Here is a 19919-nt window from a genome sequence, read left to right as displayed (position 1 = left end):
TGGCTCTACCGACCGCTGCTAGGGCGATTGCGGGCCTACAGGCCCCCCCCGCTGCTGAGTAGGCTTTCTTAAGGTCGAGATCGATTTTGCGATCCATCACATCTCTAAAGGTTACGGCGTCCTCTATTGGTAGGGTTACATGGCGCGCTAAGCGCATCAGTGATGAGTCTACCACGGGAGCAGAGATAAGAGGATTCACTGCTGGCTCTTTTAGGGGATAGAGCTTCGCTAATCTGTTATTTAAGCCGGATTTCTTTTCTGGTTTTTGCCATTCATCTCTTATGAGCTCCTCTAGCTCTTCGATAAAGGGGAAGACCTCAGGGTCTTTTTTTAGGTTAGGGAAGTATTTCCTTAACTTAGGCGGAACGTCTCTCTCTTCCTCCCAACCGATCGCCTCCTTAACCGATTTCGCAAAGGGGTTTATTAACGCAAAGTCAAAAACTGTAGGAGTCAGAGGATCCTCATCCTCTGGGGAGTCATCTGGATCCTGAGGAGAATGAGAGGTTGAGGCTGAGTTAGATGACCTGATTGGTTCATAAGCTGTCACCTGCAGGATCGTTTCCTTAACTGAGTCTCTTATAATATTGGAGGCTTCTCTAGCGTCCGCTTCCTTGTCCCGGGTTGCTTCCTCCAGACAGACTTGGCAGACAAGCTTACTAGGTAATGCTTGCGCTCCGCAGACCCAGCAGGTATTAACCGCAGGACGGGTATGGTGTTCCTCTCGATGTGAGGATGGCGATTCTCTGCGATGACGGGAAGACCTTGACCGACTTCGCCGAGAGTGAGAGTGTCTTGAGGGGGAACGTTCCTTTCTTTTAGAATGGGATGACCCCGAAGACCTGCCAGAGCTACCAAAATGAAAGGTATTAGTGGCAGAGCTCTCTTTTTCTCCTCTTCGCTACTTACCAATCCATACGCCCCCTTACCTTATGGTTCTAGGATGGTCTACTAAGGCAGCGGTCTCCATGAGGAAGAATAGAGTACACCTGTGACCAGAGGTTTTCAGTATAAGAGCCAATGCAGAGTATGGGCTGAAGGTGCAGCAAATAAATGAATGGCAAAGTGCATAAGGATGAAAGAAAAGCAGCTTACCAGAGTTCAGGAGGACTTGTCTTGCAAGGCAGCAGGCTGTGTGCAGAGATCAGGCTGGTAGATGGCGTGGAAGGCACAAGCAGCACTTCAAAACGAAAAATGACATTTTTTAAATAGCCCGCCGTCGCTGGAGGAATGACGTCACCGCCGCGCATGCGCACTGGCCGCCTGCGCCGCCCTGCGCCATCTTGGATGCTGGCAAACGCAGAGGGCAAGGGAGAGTGTCACTTCCTGAGCGCCGAACATCCAGACGGAACCGCCATGATGGAAGGGACACAGCGCCGTGGGACTACAGGGCTCAGCATGCCCAGAGTGGGAAAAGGAAGGAAAAAAAAAAAAAGGAAAAAAGAAGGAAGGAAACTGAGGACTGAAACAGAAGGTAGGCAGAGAACGGAGACATGTTGGGGAGCTCAACAGATAGGAAAAGGGGGGAGACCGCTGCAGTTATTACAACCTTTTTAAGGTTGTTGTTGTTTTTTCTTAAAAAGGCTTGCTGCTTAGTAATTTTTTGCCCCTGAGACCACCAGAGTGGGGCTCCCTGCGTTATGGCTCATTTAGAGACCGTACGGACAGGGACTTCCAAGTAGGAGAGGCTGAACCTAGCTGGGGTGGTGCGGTAAGGGGTTCCTTGCTAACCGAACTCGAACGTAATGTCCCATACAGGTGAGGAAAAAAAGGAGAATGCAACGGTGGACTCCTCTTCAAACCTTATAGCTAACCAGTCCTATCAGGTTGTGGAGGCGGAGTCACAACCCACTGTGTGTGCTGCCATGATGCGTCAGGAAAGATGGATAGGATGCTGAATCTTAGTCCATTTTCGGTGACTCTCAAAAAACCACCCTTTACACACGTAGCAGGTGCACCCAGAGTAGAAAGAGATTATCCACCACCAAATTAGAGGAGGCTTACCAGCTGTCAAGATCTCTTTCTAAGGAGATCATACGGGCTTGTAAAATGTTACGTTCCTGGTCCCCACACTGGGCTCTGTTGGTAACACCAATCTATCTGGTACGGTACCCCAGGAAGAAGTCACTTTTGACGAAACGACATAGGGTGAGCGGCCTGCTGACGTCACCGCATTTCCACGTTAATCCGGAAGGGCGGGCAGTGCAAACAAGAGAGAGCCGGCCGGCTCGTTTTTTATACGCTATACGCTTACACTCTGCTGGGAATTCGTGAGTTGTTACTTTACTTTTTATATTTTAATAAATCTTTACGGAATTATGCTATGGGAGCTTTTTTTCTTCTCTCTTTGCCGTACTAAATGATTGTGGTGGAACGAGATATACCATAAAGAGGGAGCAGATAGATTGGTGTTACCAACAGAGCCCAGTGTGGGGACCAGGAACGTAACATTTTACAAGCCCGTATGATCTCCTTAGAAAGAGATCTTGACAGCTGGTAAGCCTCCTCTAATTTGGTGGTGGATAATCTCTTTCTACTCTGGGTGCACCTGCTACGTGTGTAAAGGGTGGTTTTTGAGAGTCACCGAAAATGGACTAAGATTCAGCATCCTATCCATCTTTCCTTTTCTTTGGACTGCTTATATGCCTGGAAATCATTACTTTGGCACTATTTTTGCATGTTTTTGGGATTTTTTGTAAATTAGAAAAATTATGTCACTTTATAATTTTGTTTTATAAGTTTTAGCGCAGCTATATTTTTTGATTTTTGTATATTGTGTGTGTCTCGCATTGGGTTGCAGCAAGAACTTACTACTGTCAGTATTAACACTAATATCAAGTTTTTGTTTTATTTACACTTGATTTTTTCATATATATTTGTCTAGCACTTTGTTTAGACCAGCGCTGTTTTTCGAAGGTTTTATTTATTATATTATAATTTATGATTTAGTTTTTTCAAACGTTATCATAACCGGGATGTCTGCTAGGTTTGGACAGATTTAAGTGAGTTATTCCTAAGAATTACAGGACTACAATATAAAACGCCAAATTTTCATGCTAAATAATTGTACCGCTTTCAGCACCAACAATCTGAAATAAGGTTAAATAATAGTTTGCATTAGTAAACTAAAGAAATCCATCTTACATTAATGCCGCCTCCTAAAATCCCCAAACACGTGGTGACTTCTGATGTCAGTTTAGTCCCGGGCTCCTTAGACGGCTCTGTGCTCCATCCCGGGAAAAACAGAATGGCGTTACATGTGATGCAGATGATGGAGAGGGGGATGAGGGTGCATCCAATGCATTTGGCACACTTGCCCGTGCACATGGTGAGAGGTGGTGAGCACTGATGGAGAAGTCCCTGGCCACCCTTATAAAGTACAGCCAGAAGAGGAGACCAGCCTCCCAGATTGCTCGCAGTCACGGCATTGGAACATGGAGTTTGGACTGGCTCTCTGCAAGATAGAGATGAGATTCTCCAAGATATAGGTGCTGATACCATATCGCCTGATGGAGTTATATGATGTGTAGGATGACAGCAGAGAGGTAATCCTATTGCATGGATATTTGTCTCAAAGTAAAGGGAACCTGAAAAGAAGACATATGAAGGCTGCCAATGCCTACCTCCTATTCAGAATTACTATAGTTCCTTGGTTGCCACAACTATCCAGTAGCTTCAAGTTACTATCTTGAAACAAATATGCAGGTTAGGAGTAGGTATAAGATTTGAATGCAAAAAGCAGTACAAATTAAAACAACAAAAAAGAATATATATATATATATATATATATATATATATATATATATATATATATATATATATATATATATACAGTATCTCACCCCTCACATTTGTGTAAATATTTTATTGTATCTTTTCATGTGACAACACTGAAGAAATGACACTTTGCTACAATGTAAAGTAGTGAGTGTACAGCTTGTATAACAGTGTAAATTTGCTGTCCTCTCAAAACAACTCAACACACAGCCATTAATGTCTAAACCGCTGGCAACAAAAGTGAGTACACCCCTAAGTGAAAATGTCCAAATAGGGCCCAATTAGCAATTTTCCCTGCCCGATGTCATTTGACTCCTTATGCCGCGTACACACGATCAAACAATCCAGGGGAAAAGTCAAGTCCGCCGGACAATCCGCCCGTGTGTAGCCTTCCGGCCGTGTGTGTGCCAGTCCACCGTACTTTTGAAATGAACGGACTTTTCCCGCCTGGAGAAAAGTCTGCTCATTTTGAGCGCGTCTCCAGGTAGCCGGGGCCAGCGAAGGAGGCGTCGCTGGCCCCGTCACCTGCTATAGACTTAAAGGGGAACCCCAACGCTGAAAAATCGGCATGGGGGCCCCCCCAGGTCCACATCAGACCCTTGTCCGAGCACGCTACACGGCCGGCCAGGAAAAGGGGGGACGAGCGAGCGCCCCCCCCCCTCCTGAGCCGTACCAGGCCACGTGCCCTCAACATGGGGGGGTGCCTTGGGGAAGGGGGGCCGCGCGCCCCCCCCACCCCAAAACACCTTGTCCCCATGTTGATGAGGACAAGGGCCTCTTCCCGACAACCCTGGCTGTTGGTTGTCGGGGTCTGCGGGCGGGGGGCTTATCAGAATCCGGGAGCCCCCTTTAATAAGGAGGCCCCTGGATACTGTCCCCCCACCCTATGTGAATGAGTATGGGGTACAATGTACCCCTACCCATTCACCTGTAAAATAAAAGTACAAAAAAAAACACAACACACGAGATAAAATACTTTATTGCACAGCTCCGGGGGTCTTCCGTCTTCGGGGTTCTTCTCGCCGGACTCCTCCGCTATCTTCTGCTAGCTCTTTTGCTAGGGGAGGAGCCCGGCTTTCTTCTTTGCCGCCGCCCTCTTCTTCCGACTTCGGGGGTCTTGTCCCCCTCTTCGGTTCTTCTTGCCGGGCCACCGCGCCTTCTTCTAGCTCTTTTACAGGCGGTGGCCCGGTCTTCTGTTGCCGATGTCGCTGCTTTCGCCGTCTTCTGTTCTTCTCTTCTTTTCTTCAGATGTTGCCTCGTCGCATCCTCCGCTCACAGTGGCATGGACGCGACGCGCGGCGACTTATATAGGGACATCACCGGATGATGTCCCCGCCTATTATGATGTCACAGTCCCAACATCCTCTGGGACTAAGTCTGCCAGATAGTCGGCTACGTGTGTACGCGGCATTAGTGTTACAAGGACTCAGGTGTGAATAGGGACCTAGTGTGTTGAATTTGGTGTTATTGCTCTCACTCTCTTATACTGGTCAGTGGAAGTTCAACGTGGCACCTCATGGCAAAGAACTCTCTGAGGATCTGAAAAAAAGAATTGTTGCTCTAAATATTAATGGCCTAGGCTATAAGCAGATTACCAAGACCCTAAAACTGTGTGCAGTGCCTTGAAAAAGTATTCATATCCCTTGAAATTTTCCACATTTTGTCATGTTACAAGCAAACACGTTAATGTATTTTATTGGGATTTTATGTGATAGTCCAACACAAAGTGGCACATAATTGTGAATTAGAATGAAAATGATAAATGGTTTTCATTTTTTTTTACAAATTCATTTGTGAAAACTGTGAATAGTTTTTCAAGGCACTGTGAAACCTCTTTCACTTTCATTCATTGATGGACATAGCTCCTGTAATCTTGACGACAGAACTTTACAGTTCCGCCCAGGGGGTGGTCTCTCTGGTAATAACCCCCTCAGCCTGCTTCCTGCAGCTCCGGTTTTTTTTCTGCTTAGTGAAGGAGAAGGACCTAGGCTCCCTGCCGGGACCATCGGTCCTGGGGATTTTTTCCTGTTTTTGACTTTTTGCACAAGATTTTAAGATCCTGTGATCTGTTATCAACAGCTGGCTGCATGCCCCTCAGGCTCCAGGGGTGGCCGGTGAGCGCAATGCTCAGGGGCACACATATGACCAGACTACAGATGTCTTTGACACAGTGTGCCGTGGACAGCAGCCACCCCATACTGCTCGGTAGGCTTGTGCAATTCGTTTTGTAACGAATCTAAATTCGGCCGAATTTCGCATCTTTCGGACATTCGGATGCATCCGAATGTCTGAAAGATACAAAATTCGGCCGAATTTCGATTAGTTACGAAACAAAAAATAAAAAAATAACAAATTACAACGAATACGAAAGAAATATAACAAATGAATTCGAATGAATTCGACATGATTCGAAATTATTTCAACCGCATTCGAAATTATTTCAACATGATTCGACATTATTTCAACCGCATTCGAAAATATTTTTATGACCCAACTTTAGGGCCATGTATCTCGGGGTCACTTTTTTTTCTGCTTAGTGAAGGAGAAGGACCTAGGCTCCCTGCCCGGACCATTGGTCCTGGGGATTTTTTCCTGTTTTTGACTTTTTGCACAAGATTTTAAGATCCTGTAATCTGTTATCAACAGCTGGCTGCATGCCCCTCAGGCTCCAGGGGTGGCCGGTGAGCGCAATGCTCAGGGGCACACATATGACCAGACTACAGATGTCTTTGACACAGTGTGCCGTGGCCAGCAGCCACCCCATACTATTCAAACCATTCATACCATTCAAAATAATTTCAACATGATTCGACATTATTTCAACCGCATTCGAAAATATTTTTATGACCCGACTTTAGGGCCATGTATTTCGGGGTCACTTGGAGCTAGATACTTCAAATTTGGATATTTTGTAGTGCTAGTATTATTGTGTTTGCATACCAAATTTGGGGTTTCTAGCTATAAGTGACCCCGAGATATGTGGCCCCAAAATCGGGTCGCAAAATGTTATTAGTTAGAGCAGAGAATGATATTTTGCGACCCGATTTTGGGGCCACATATCTCGGGGTCACTTATAGCTAGAAACCCCAAATTTGGTATGGAGTTTCTAGCACCAAGTGACCCAGAGATACATGGCCCTAAAGTCGGGTCACAAAATATTTTCGCAATGTGGTTGAAATAATGTCGAATCATGTTGAAATCATTTCGAATCCGGTAGAAATATTTTCGAATTTGGTTGAAATATTTTCGAATGTGGCTGATTTTTCGAATTTGGCAGAAAACTAAACGAAATCCGAAAACGAATTTAAGGAAGTTAACGAATATAACTAAAACGAAATTAATGAATTAACTAATTAAAATGAAACGAAACTAAACAAATTTTTTCCTTTTGCACATATCTACTGCTCGGTGTGGGTCTGTAATGGGATGTCCCCAGCTCGTCCGGATGGGGACAGAGCAGCTGGGTATTCCCTGGGAGGTCAATTAAGGGGTCTCTCTCCTCCCTCTCTTCTCTCCCTGTCCCTATGTTACCCCCCCGTGGGGGATGCTGCCTGACTGGGATGCTGAGAAAATGTCCGTTATCACTGGATCAACAGATTCAGATGAGCCAGTTAGTCAGGGACTCTCTTCTCTGGTGATAAAAGATAAAAAAGTGCAGCGCTCAAAAAATCACTTATAAATGAAAATAGTGAAATAATACAAATAATAAACAATACTTAATATAACAATACACCAGTGCTCTATATGTGCAAAAACAATAGTGGCATAATTGATGAAAAATCTTCATAAAGGTAAAAGAATATAAAAAAGGTAATCCAAAGTCTTAATAATAACGTCCAAATAGATCCAGAAGCAAATGGTCGTGATAGTGATTCAAACCGTGAAGTAATAATATGCAGTCAAAAGTATGTTATTCAGTGAGTGAAGTAACAAGAGATCCGCCGTCATGAATATTAGGAGGCTTACTGAAGCGATTGGACACAAATGGGTGTATACCCACTGGGTCACTTTAGCTTGAGTGGTAATAATACCAATTTCACAGTCACAGGGATCAGGAAACAGTTAGATAACTCTCAATGTTGTATTGAAATAGCCACACGGTTAGTTACAAAAGAAGAGAAAACAGAAAAGGAGAACACATAGCGTAATTCTGCTAAGAGAATTTACAGCAAAATTAAAATTTATTTAAAAGAGAGACACACATTTCAGTGGTAACAATCAAGTGCTTAAAACAAGGCAGTAGCAGTGGATTCGGCAGTCCTTCCCAACGCGTTTCGTCTCATTGGACATCATCTGGGGTGCCAATCCACTTTAATAACTGCCTTTATATAGTGTAGTGGGTCCCCAATTGAGATAGTGGAGGTTTTGTTGATAATAAGGAACTCCTTTTTGGTCATAAATACCTTATGTAGGTCGCGATCAATTCTACTGACTAGATCATAACCTTTTTCAATAAATCTCCATCTAAGTGACTGAGCCAAAGTAAAAAATGTATCAATATTGGTACAATTTCTGCGTAACTGAAAAAATGGGCTTTGAGGGACTGACTCAAGCCAAGATTGATGATGACAACTAAAATTCGGTATGAAGCTATTCCGATCAGTAGACTTGAAATGGGTTTGAAACAAACTTGCGCGAACAAATGCTTATCTCCAAATCCAGGAAATTAGCCTTTGTAGTGCTGAATTCAAAAGTAAAAAAAATCCCTCTGTCATTATGATTAAGAAAAGTGAAAAATTTGCTAAGTGACTCAGGGGTACCATCCCATAGGTGGAGGATGCCGTCTATATACAGTGCCTTGCGAAAGTATTCGGCCCCCTTGAACTTTTCAACCTTTTGCCACATTTCAGGCTTCAAACATAAAGATATAAAAAAAATTTTTTTGTGAAGAATCACCAACAAGTGGGACACAATTGTGAAGTGAAACGAAATCTATTGGATATTTTAAACTTTTTTAGCAAATAAAAAACTGAAAAGTGGTGCGTGCAAAATTATTCGGCCCCTTTACTTTCAGTGCAGCAAACTCACTCCAGAAGTTCAACGAGGATCTCTGAATGATCCAATGTTGTCCTAAATGACTGATGGTGATAAATAGAATCCACCTGTGTGTAATCAAGTCTCTGTATAAATGCACCTGCTCTGTGATAGTCTCAGGGTTCAGTTGAAAGCGCAGAGAGCATCATGAAGACCAAGGAACACACCAGGCAGGTCCGTAATACTGTTGTGGAGAAGTTTAAAGCTGGATTTGGATACAAAAAGATTTCCCAAGCTTTAAACATCCCAAGAAGCACTGTGCAAGCGATCATTTTGAAATGGAAGGAGTATCAGACCACTGCAAATCTACCAAGACCTGGCCGCCCCTCTAAACTTTCAGCTCAGACAAGAAGAAGACTGATCAGAGATGCAGCCAAGAGGCCCATGATCACTCTGGATGAACTGAAGAGAACTACAGCTGAGGTGGGAGAGTCTGTCCATAGGACAACAATCAGTCGTACACTGCACAAATCTGGCCTTTAGGGAAGAGTGGCAAGAAGAAAGCCATTTCTCAAAGATATCCATAAAAAGTCTCGTCTAAAGTTTGCCACAAGCCACCTGGGAGACACACCAAACATGTGGAAGAAGGTGCTCTGGTCAGATGAAACCAAAATCAAACTTTTTGCCCACAATGCAAAACGATATGTTTGCCGTAAAAGAAACACAGCTCATCACCCTCAACACACCATCCCCACTGTCAAACATGGTGGTGGCAGCATCATGGTTTGGGCCTGCTTTTCTTCAGCAGGGACAGGGAAGATGGTTAAAATTGAGGGGAAGATGGATGCAGCCAAATACAGGACCATTCTGGATGAAAACCTGTTGGAGTCTGCAAAAGACCTGAAACTGGGACTGAGATTTATCTTCCAACAAGACAATGATCCCAAACATACAGCAAAATCTACAAAGGAATGGTTCACAAATAAACGTATCCAGGCGTTAGAATGGCCAAGTCAAAGTCCAGACCTGAATCCAATTGAGAATCTGTGGAAAGAGCTGAAAACTGCTGTTCACAAACGCTCTCCATCCAACCTCACTGAGCTCGAGCTGTTTTGCAAGGAAGAATGGGCAAGAATTTCAGTCTCTCAATGTGCAAAACTGATAGAGACATACCCTATCTTTATGTTTGAAGCCTGAAATGTGGCAAAAGGATGAAAAGTTCACGGGGGCCGAATACTTTCGCAAGGCACTGTATCTGGCCCACAAGACCAATGATGGTCTGTTTTCAGAATAGACAACATCCTCCTCCCATTTGGCCATAAACAGATTGGCGAGACTGGGGGTGAATTTTGCCCCCATTGCTATGCCTTTCTCTGGTGGCTGAGATCTCCAGCCCTTCGGTCCAGGAAGTCGTTCCTACCTCTTCATTGGACACTGATCACAATGGATGCCAGCCTGACTGGCTGGGGTGGAGTACTGGGAGTACAGTCAACCCAGGGCCTCTGGTCGAGGGAGGAATCCCAGTTGCCGATCAATGTGCTTGAAACGCAGGACTCTCATCAGGAAAAAAAACTTGGGATGGTTTAATGGCTCCCCCTCTCTACTAAAGAAAGAACGCAGAAGAGCTGAAAGAACATGGAGAAAAAATCCCACCAAGGAAAACCACTCAAACTACAAAGGACTCACGGAGAATTATCACAAAGCAATCTTCAAAGCAAAAAAGGATAATTTCTCATATATACGATTTCAACGGCCTTAAACCGCCCTCTGGAACTTTTCAAAATAGTCACTCAATCAATGAACCCGGTATGCCTAGAGCCTCCAGCAAACGAAACCCAAGATTACTGTAACAAACTGTCTGACTTTCATCAACAAAATCGAAACCATCAGGGAATCAATTTATCAGAAGAAAACAGCCAACCTCAGCCAACAAAAGCAAAAAGATGATATCTACAACAACATCCCACAACCGCCGAAGTTTTCGCTGACCAATTACTGTGGACACCACTAAAAACATCATTAAAAAACTCTGTGACAGTACATCACCAATTGACATCATCCCCACTAAACTTCTGAAAGAATGTTCAGACATTGTGACTCCAACTATAAGGCACCTCATAAACCGGTCATTCCAAGAAGGGATCGTTCCCAGCGCCCTCAAAAAAGGCATCATCAAACCCCTCGACCCTCAGGACCCAATCAACCGTAGGTCAATAACAAGCCTCAACACCATATTCAAGATCATGGAGAAAGCTGTAGTACAACAGTTACAACTCCACCTGGATACACATAAACTCCTGGACCAGCTGCAATCATGCTTCCGCCCGGGCCATGGAACAGAAACAGTTCTCCTCAAGATATGGGATGACGCCCTTGAAGCAGCGGATGACAGAGAATCATGTCTCTTGGTACTGTTAGACCTCAGTGCAGCGTTTGATACAGTGGATCACAATACCCTACTCATCCGCCTCACAGAAGTTTCAGGAGTCACAGGCTCTGATCTTCAATAATTCGCGTCCTTCCTAGGAAATCGTTCACAGACAGTAAAACTAGGCAAATTCCCCTCTGAATCCCAGGCAATCACTTGCGGAGTCCCTCAAGGATCGCCCCTGTCGCCAGTCCTCTTTAACATATACATTCGCCCTCTTCTTCAAATCATCAGATTTTCAGACCTCTGCTTCCACTCGTATGCTGACGACACACAACTTTACCTCCGTATCACCGGACAAAAAGACCATCAACAACAACTAGAAAACTGCCTCAATTTAATAGAAGATTGGATGACCACCAACTCCCTCAAACTCAACGAATCAAAAACATAGCTTCTTATCCTTCGCTCAAACCATAATCCCCGAACCAAGACCTCCTGGACACCACCCACCATCTTTGGGCAGACTATCTCCCCAAAGACTAAGGCCAAGAGTCTTGGGGTCATCTTTGACTCACAAATGTCAATGGATGCACAAATAGGAGCACTAGTCAGTGGTTCTCACCATCTGCTAAGCCTGCTATGCAGACTCATCCCTTTTATCCCAAAGAATGACAAAGCAGTGGTAGTTGGATCAGTCATTAACTCACAACTTGACTACGCAAACTCACTGTACATAGGATTACCCCAATATCAACTTGCACGATTACAACTTATTCAAAACACGGCGACAAGGCTGAAAACAGGAAAAAAAACCTGGGAATCAATTTCCCCTTCCCTGAGGAACCTACACTGGCTAACCATAAAGAATCGGATCACATTCAAGACCCTCTGCCTCACCCACAAATGCGTGCATAGAGATGCTCCTCAATACCTAATTGAGAAAATAAAACACTACACACCAAACCGCAGTCTTCGATCATCTAACAAAAACCTCCTCCTCGTTCCCAAATCTCGGTATAAATCAAAGGGGGAATGGAGATTCACTGTCCAAGGACCACGGCTATGGAACGCGCTACCAACCAACATCCGCCTGAAAGAAAACCACCAAGCCTTTAGGAAAAAACTCAAGACCTTCCTCTTCTAGAAGGACAACTAAGCTCTTCACAGCGCCTTGAGACGATTCAGTTCGCGTTGTGCGCAATACAAATATTACACTCACTCAACTTTGAGCGATCAGGCTATGCCTCTCCACATGGTCGATGAGACTATGAGGACGTCCGATCAGGATCTAGTCAGACAACGCCTCGGCGGTGGCATATGCCAACCATCAAGGAGGAACAAGAAGCTCGGCTGCAGCACGGAAGGTCACTCACATCCTTCGGTGGGCAGAGCGGCACGTACCGGCCCGTCGGCCATATACATCCCGGGAGTAGAAAACTGTCAGGCGGACTATCTAAGTCACCAGATGCCAGACCCAGGAGAGTGGTCATTGCATCCGGAGGTGTTCAGGCTTCTTTGCCTGTGGTGGAGTACACCAAATGTGGATCTCCTGGCCTCTCGGCTCAATCGAAAGGTGCGGAGGTTCGTATCCAGGACAAGCGATCCTTGAGTGGACGCGTCAGACGCATTGGTGGCTTCATGGGAACAGTACCGGCTGATTTACACCTTTCCCCTGTTCAAACTGTTACCACGTCTTCTCCGCAGAGTGGAGGCTGAGGGGATAACGGTGATACTGCTTGCCCCAGATTGGCCTCGTAGTCCTTGTTACGCCTGTTGGCGGATGTTCCTTGGTGGTTACTGATGTGAGAAGACCTTCTGTCACAAGGCCCGATTCTCCATCCTGCTTTACCGTCGCTGGTTTTAACGGCATGGCTGTTGAAAGCCAGGTGCTAAGAAACCGAGGTCTGTCTGATTTCCACTATGTTAAGGGCATGGAAATCTTCTTCTCGGAAGATATACCATCGTACAAGGAAGGCTTATATCTCTATATGTGTGAGGAGATGGGGTGGTGTCCGCACACCTATTCCATTTCCAGGATCCTGCTGTTCCTACAGCGAGGAGTGGACCAGAAACTGGCCTTAAGCACCATCAAGGGACAGATATCAGCCTTGGCTGTCTTTTTCCAACGACCCTTGGTGTCTCACTCTCTAGTGAGCACCTTTGTACAAGGGTCCGGCATGTAGTCCCCCCGGTGCGTCCACCCTTAGCTCAGTGGGATCTGAACCTGGTGTTGTCGGCGCTTCAGAAACCCCCTTTGAGAACATCAGGGAAATCCCTTTGTTAACACTTTCTCAGAAAGTGGTCTTCCTAGTGGCCATTACATCGGCCAGGAGGGTTTCGGAACTGGCGGCCTTGTCTTGCAAGTCTCCCTATCTCATTATACACAAGGGTAAGGTGGTGTTGCGTCTGCAACCTTCCTTTCTACCGAAGGTGGTTTTGGCTTTTCACCTCAATGAAGACATTGTGTTACCATCCCTGTGTCCTAAACTGAGACATCCTAAGGAGGTGGCCCTCCATTCCCTGGACATGGTCCGGGATCTAAGGGTATATCTGTCTGCCACGGCTCCCTTCCGAAAGTCAGACTCTCTGTTCGTTTCGGTAGCTGGTCCGAAAAAAGGATTGGCAGTCTTGTCGTCCATAATTTCCAGGTGGATCAGACAGATTGTGGTCCAGGCTTATGCCTTGAAGGGACAGGTGCCCCCCTTTCCTGTCACGGCCCACTCCACCAGGGCAATTGGGACCTCTTGGGCCTTTCGACATAAAGCGTCAGTCACTCAAGTGTGTAAGGCGGCAACTTGGTCGCCCGTTCAAAATTTTACTAAATTCTACAAAGTGGATGTAAGCACATTTTCCGGCCGTGTAATGTTGTAATTTTACACTCTTTCTTCTGTTAAGAGAAAAGTTACCCTTTTGAATGTTGATGCACTCTGATGCATATGTTGACTGCAATTTCTGATGCAGTTGGTTCAGATGGCGACTCCCCCATTAGGGAGCACCTCTGGTTGTGGCTGAAGTTATGTTGCTGTTCCCACCCCTCATTATGACACTGCTTGGGGATGTCCCTACGGTCAAGATTACTGGAACTGTGTCCATCAATGAACGAAAGAGAAAATAGTCTTTTTGTACTCACCGTAAAATCCTTTTCTCTGAAGTTCATTGACGGACACAGCACCCTCCCCTCCTATTGGTTTACGTTATACTGCTTGTTGACGTACTGAGCTGCAGGAAGCAGGCTGAGGGGTTATTACCAGAGGGACTGCCCCCTGGGCAGAACCGTAAAGTTCTTTTGTTTTTCACATGTATTACATGTTCTGCCTAGTACTCTCCTGGAGGTGGCGTAATAACCCTACAGTCAAGATTACTGGAGCTGTGTCCGTCAATGAACGAAAGAGAAAAGGATTTTACGGTGAGTACAAAAATCCTATTTTCTTCCTCATTCTGATGCTGGTTGTCTCCACCACGTCTAGATGCCTTAATGCATTGAGTTGCTGCCATGTGATTGACTGATTAGCAATTTGTGTTACCAAGCATTTGAACAAGTGTACCTAATAAAGTGGCCGGAAAGTGTATACCATTTGCAAGATAGGGAGGGGGGTGGAGGAAGGGTAGCCTAACATGCCCTAAGACCCCATACACACTATTTGATTTTCTGCAGATTTTTGTCTTTGGATTTACCAAAACCATATAATATGAGGTGAAACCTTAATGCCCCGTACACACGAGCGGACTTTTCGACATCCAAACTCCGACGGACTGAGTCCGTCAGACTATCCGATCGTGTGTGGGCTGCAACGGACTTTAGAAATGAAGCATGCTTCAAATTTTCCCGACGGAACTCCGCCGGACCCGGTCCCCTTCGAAAAATTTGCTTGTGTGTGTGCTACTCCGACGGACTAAAACCGACGCTAGGGCAGCTATTGGCTACTGTCTATGAACTTCCTACGTCGAATCCAGTCGTACGTCATCACGTTCGACTCCGTCGGAGTTTGGTGTGATGGTGTGTGGTCAAGTCCGTTCGGTCGAAAAGTCCGCCAGAACTCCGTCGGAACTCCGGCGGAACTCCTTTGGAGGTCTGTCAGACTTAATCCCTCTCGTGTGTACGGGGCATTAGAGTTTCAATTTGTATGTAATCAGGCAGGCCCTTAAGCCTTGTACACACGATCGGATTTTGTGATGACAGGTTGTTAGCAGAAAATCCGACCATTTGTATGCTCCATCGGACAATTCTTGTCAGATTTTGTCGCAGATAAATGTTGGATGGCAGGCTTTAATATTTTCCGTGGACAAATGTGCATTGTCGGAATTTCCCAGCGTGTGTACACAAGTCTGTCGGACAAAAGTCCAAAGTACAAACACGCATGCTCGGAAGCATGGTCGGTCTTGTAAACTAGCGTTCGTAATGGAGAATTCACATTCGTGATGCGGAAAATTATGAAAATCTCCAAATGCAGAGCACATTATGCTTGTTTTTTTTGTTTTGTTTTTGGTGCAAATTACCACAACACCATTAGGCCCCTTTCACATGGACGATCCATTCAGGCCCGCCTGTCAGTTTTTTAGGTGGACCTGAACGAACACTCCATAGAAGTCTATGGAGGGATGGATGTCAGCGGTGACCTGTCTGAAAACGTGTGACGGAGGAAAAACGTATTTTTCCATCCATCTGCAGATCAGATGTCGACGGACTCTATGATCCGTCGTCATCCGATCTACCATAGGGGAGAGTGGCGCTCTGACAGGTGCGTCCCTGCACAGTGTGCAAAGACAGACCTGTCATCTTCCTGCTCAGAGGGGATCGACGGAGCGATCCCCCGCTGAGTGGAGCGGGCTCTGTACCCGGACACGTCCGTGTGAAGGAGCCCTTATCCCGTAGTTTTTAAGATCAAAGATACAACTATGTTGGTGTCCCTTGTTAATTTTACATTGTATTTTTTAAAATGTAACTGCCTACTCCCAAACTGTCATTTGAAGTAAAAGACATAGTCAAGTATTATTTTCCACAATTTTTTTATTGTGAATTAAAAAAAGAAAACAAATAAAATTAACATGTTCTCTGCCAATAGAACTTAACCAAAAACTGTATTCTATGCATCAAAAATCTAGAAAATATACTAAATCAAATCATTATTCAACCAAAAAAATAAAATAAAAGCCTCATACATGTGTCCTACTTCTTAAAATAGGGGGTCAACAATGCCAAGAGTTGGTGAAAGCAGGGGTCCTTCATCTGGAGATAATTCCGAAAATCATCCGGATTATTTTACTGGAGCTCCCACAGCAAAGGCATATGACATAATTGGTCATGAAATGTGCAAAATGTAAAGAGCAAAATGAGAAGCGCGAATCAACACTCACCAAACTTTTAGGCCCCTTTCACACTGGGGCGGTGCGGGCATTGGCGGTAAAGCGCTGCTATTTTTAGCGGCACTTTACCGTAGTTTTAGCGGCGGTATGCGGCAGATAGCGGGGCGGTTTTAACCCCGGTTTTATAGCCGCGCTGCCCCATTGATTTCAATGGGTAGGAGCGGTTTAGGAGCGGTGAATACACCGCTCCTTCACTGCTCCAAAGATGCGGCTAGCTGGACTTTTTTCACTGCCCTGCCAGCGCACCGCTCCAGTGTGAAAGCCCTCCGGCTTTCACACAGGAGTGAAAGGGGCCGTTTTTTTCAGGCGCTACACAGGCGCTATTTTTAGCGCTGTAGCGCCTGAAAGGGGCCTTACTAACACAAAATTAGCAGAAGGAGCCCAAAGGGTGGTGCTAAAGAGCTGAAAAACCATGTAGTATGTCACTATGTTCTTGTTTGTTGGCCGAAAATTCCTTGCTGTTTTTATGCAAGAAAAGTTGCTGGCCAATACCCTTCAGACAAAAGTCAGAAGTTTTGTCTGCAGAAAATCTGATCATGTGTACAAGGCTTTACACTACATGGTTTTGGTAAATCTGAAGACAGAAATCTGCAGAAAATCGAATAGTTTGTATGGGGTCTAAGGCCTTGTACACACGATTCAATTGTTCACCAACTAAGCATCTGATTTTTGTCCAAAGGGTGTGTGCCAGGATCTTGTCTTGCATACTAAGGGTACGCAATTGTCAGCCAACAAACACAAACGTAGTGACGTACTATGAGGAATTTCAGCTCTTGAGAGCCACCCTTTGGGCCCCTTCTGCTAATATTGTGTTTGGTGAGCATTGATTCCCAGCATGCGTGTTTGTACTTTTGACTTTTGTGTGACGGACTTGTGTATTGACCATCAGAAAATCAGACAACAGACTATTGTCTACCAAAAATGTACTAGCCTGTCATCCAACATTTGTTGGCTGAAAGCTGGACAACAATTGTCAGAAGGAGCGTTCTAACGGTCAAATTTTAGGACAACAGTCTGCCAACAATCCGATCGTGCGTACAAGGCTTATAGCTCCATTCACATCAGTGCGTTCTAGGAATGCATGTAAAAGCATGCACAAAATGGCACACCAAACACGGCAAGAAAATTTGTGTTTTAGCGCGCACAAAAGCGCACAACAAACGTGATAGAATGTGAAGCAAAAAAAATGCAGCTAGCAGAATGTAGCAAAAAGCTCCGTGAGCTACCCTGCTGCATTTGACATGCGTAGGGCAAGCCCATTGAAATCAATGAGCTGCCCTTTGTGCCACTTGCCTGCAAACGAAGCCCGCGATGTTCCTGCTGGTGGCAAGCCCATTGAAATCAATGAGCTGCCCATTATGTGCCACTTGCCTGCAAACGAAGCCCGCGATGTTCCTGCTGGTGGCCGCATCCATCTTCACCCCTCTTCCTTGCGGTGCTGTGGACTCTGTCTCTGTGACTGGCCAGAGTTGCCTGGCATCACTTCCGCGCATGCACGTGGGATCCGACGGTCATGGCATGCTTGTGCCCTTTCTTCAGTGTGCATGGAGTGCATGGGCCGATGACATTTGCGCAAGTATCTCCTAAACCGTGCAGGTTTAGAAGATATTTCCAGTACCTTCAAGTAAGCCTTATTATAGGCTTACTTGTAGGTAAAAGTGGTAAGGGTTTACAACCACTTTAATATTTGTGTTTCTGGACTTGTTGAATGTTTTAACTTTTTTGCTGTTAAAATGAGATACTTTGTTTCTTTTTTGTTTATGTATATTTTCCAATGTGTGGAAGCTATGCTCCACACTCCCTCTGCTGGCTAGTTATTGCTAGTCCCTCAATGCTGACATTTATACATGAGATATAGACAGAAAATACAGGCTCTATTTATTAGCATATATAAATATTTTGGGTTTTTGTTTGTCAAATGTTTTTTCGTTATATTAGTAGTTATATATATAAAACAATTGTACATATCGGTCTTATTTATTTATATTTTATATATATATATATTATTTATATGGATTGTAATGTTTGGGAGTTGTTTAGCTCAGTGTAGCGCTCACCAGTGAGTAAAGTCCATGCCAGTTCTTGAAGACCAGGCATTTTCTGGCATGTTATATACATGTGAAAATATTTTTTTTTTGCTAGAAAATTACTTAGAACCCCCAAACATTATATATACAATATATATATATATATATATATATATATATATATATATATATATATATATATACACACACACACACACACACACACACACACACACACACACACACACACACACACACACACACACATAACTACTAATATAATGAAAAAACATTTGACAAAAAAAATTATAAATATATATATATATATATATATTTTTTTTTTTTTTAAAGCAGAGGCCCTAAAGAATAAATTGGTGGGTTTTGCTAATTTTTTATGTCACATGATTTTTGCGTAGTGTTTTTTTGAAATTTTAAAGCAAAAGAACACAATACATAACCCATTTTTTTTAATAAAATATAAAAGATGATGTCACACCGAGTAAATTGATACCAAGCATGTCATGATTCAAATTTGTGCACGGCCACGTTGGAAAATGTTGTCAATTTTACTATCTATAGGCAATACTTTGAAAGCCTTTAAAATGTTTACCACTTTATATCTACAGAGGAGGTCTAGTGCTAGAATTACTGCCCAAGATCTGTCGTTCGTGGCATTACCTCACATGTGTGTGATGGTTGTTGTTTGCGTGCATGCGTGCCCATATTCGCCTCTGTGCACAAGCACGGGAGGAAGTGGGCACTTTTTTTTTTTTTTATTAATAAATATTTTTAAAAACATTTTTTTACAGTGTTCTTTAAAAAAATAAAGTTTGGATCACTTTCATTGCTGTCACAAGGAATGTAAACATCTAGTGCTTGTTGGCCCACTTTTATTAAACATAAATAAACAGTCCATCCAGGATTCCATTAAGCCTTGTACACATGATCGGAGAATCCGTCGGAATGTGTCCTATCGGACCGTGTTGTCGGATAATCCGACTGTGTGTGGTATGCATCGGAATGTTTCTGTCGGAATATCCGTCGGACCCAAATTTCCAACTTGTTGGAAATATTTCCCGACCAACTGGTTCGATCGGACATACTCCGATCATGTGTAGAGAATTTTGATCGGACCAAGTGCCACGCATGCTCAGATCAAATTCCTACATCAAAGCTATTGAGCTATTGGCTACCAGCCTGAACGTAGTCCCATCGTAACGAAATTACGTCATAACGTTCTGAAAGATCGGATTTTTCGACAACTTAGCCCGACCGTGTGTATTCAACAGTTTCGGACAAGATCCGACGGACAAAATCCGATGGGCAAAATCCGACGGATTTGGTTGTCGAAATCTCTGACCGTGTGTACAGGGGCTAACAGGGGTTTCAATGTTAAGGAAAAATACTGA

At 44.3% G+C, this 19919-nt stretch overlaps 1 protein-coding gene across 1 annotated transcript in view; it reads right to left on the bottom strand.

The window, feature by feature from the left end:
* LOC143961309 (transmembrane 4 L6 family member 5-like) overlaps positions 1-3391 on the bottom strand; it is a 64101-nt gene extending 60710 nt beyond the window's left edge. Inside the window, exon 1 of the mRNA XM_077470566.1 lies at positions 3144-3391. Coding sequence (XP_077326692.1) covers positions 3144-3324 — 181 coding nt within the window. The 5' untranslated portion in view covers positions 3325-3391. The remainder of the gene's footprint in view (positions 1-3143) is intronic.
* Between the last annotated feature and the right edge of the window lie 16528 nt (positions 3392-19919).

This window comes from Lithobates pipiens, unplaced genomic scaffold (assembly GCF_037356315.1).
Source record: "Lithobates pipiens isolate NorthernLeopardFrog02 unplaced genomic scaffold, aLitPip1_a1.2 Scaffold_8, whole genome shotgun sequence".
Lineage (NCBI taxonomy): Eukaryota > Metazoa > Chordata > Amphibia > Anura > Ranidae > Lithobates > Lithobates pipiens.
The sequence above is the reverse complement of the archived record's forward strand: the minus strand, read 5'-3'. Positions and strand labels throughout refer to the sequence as shown.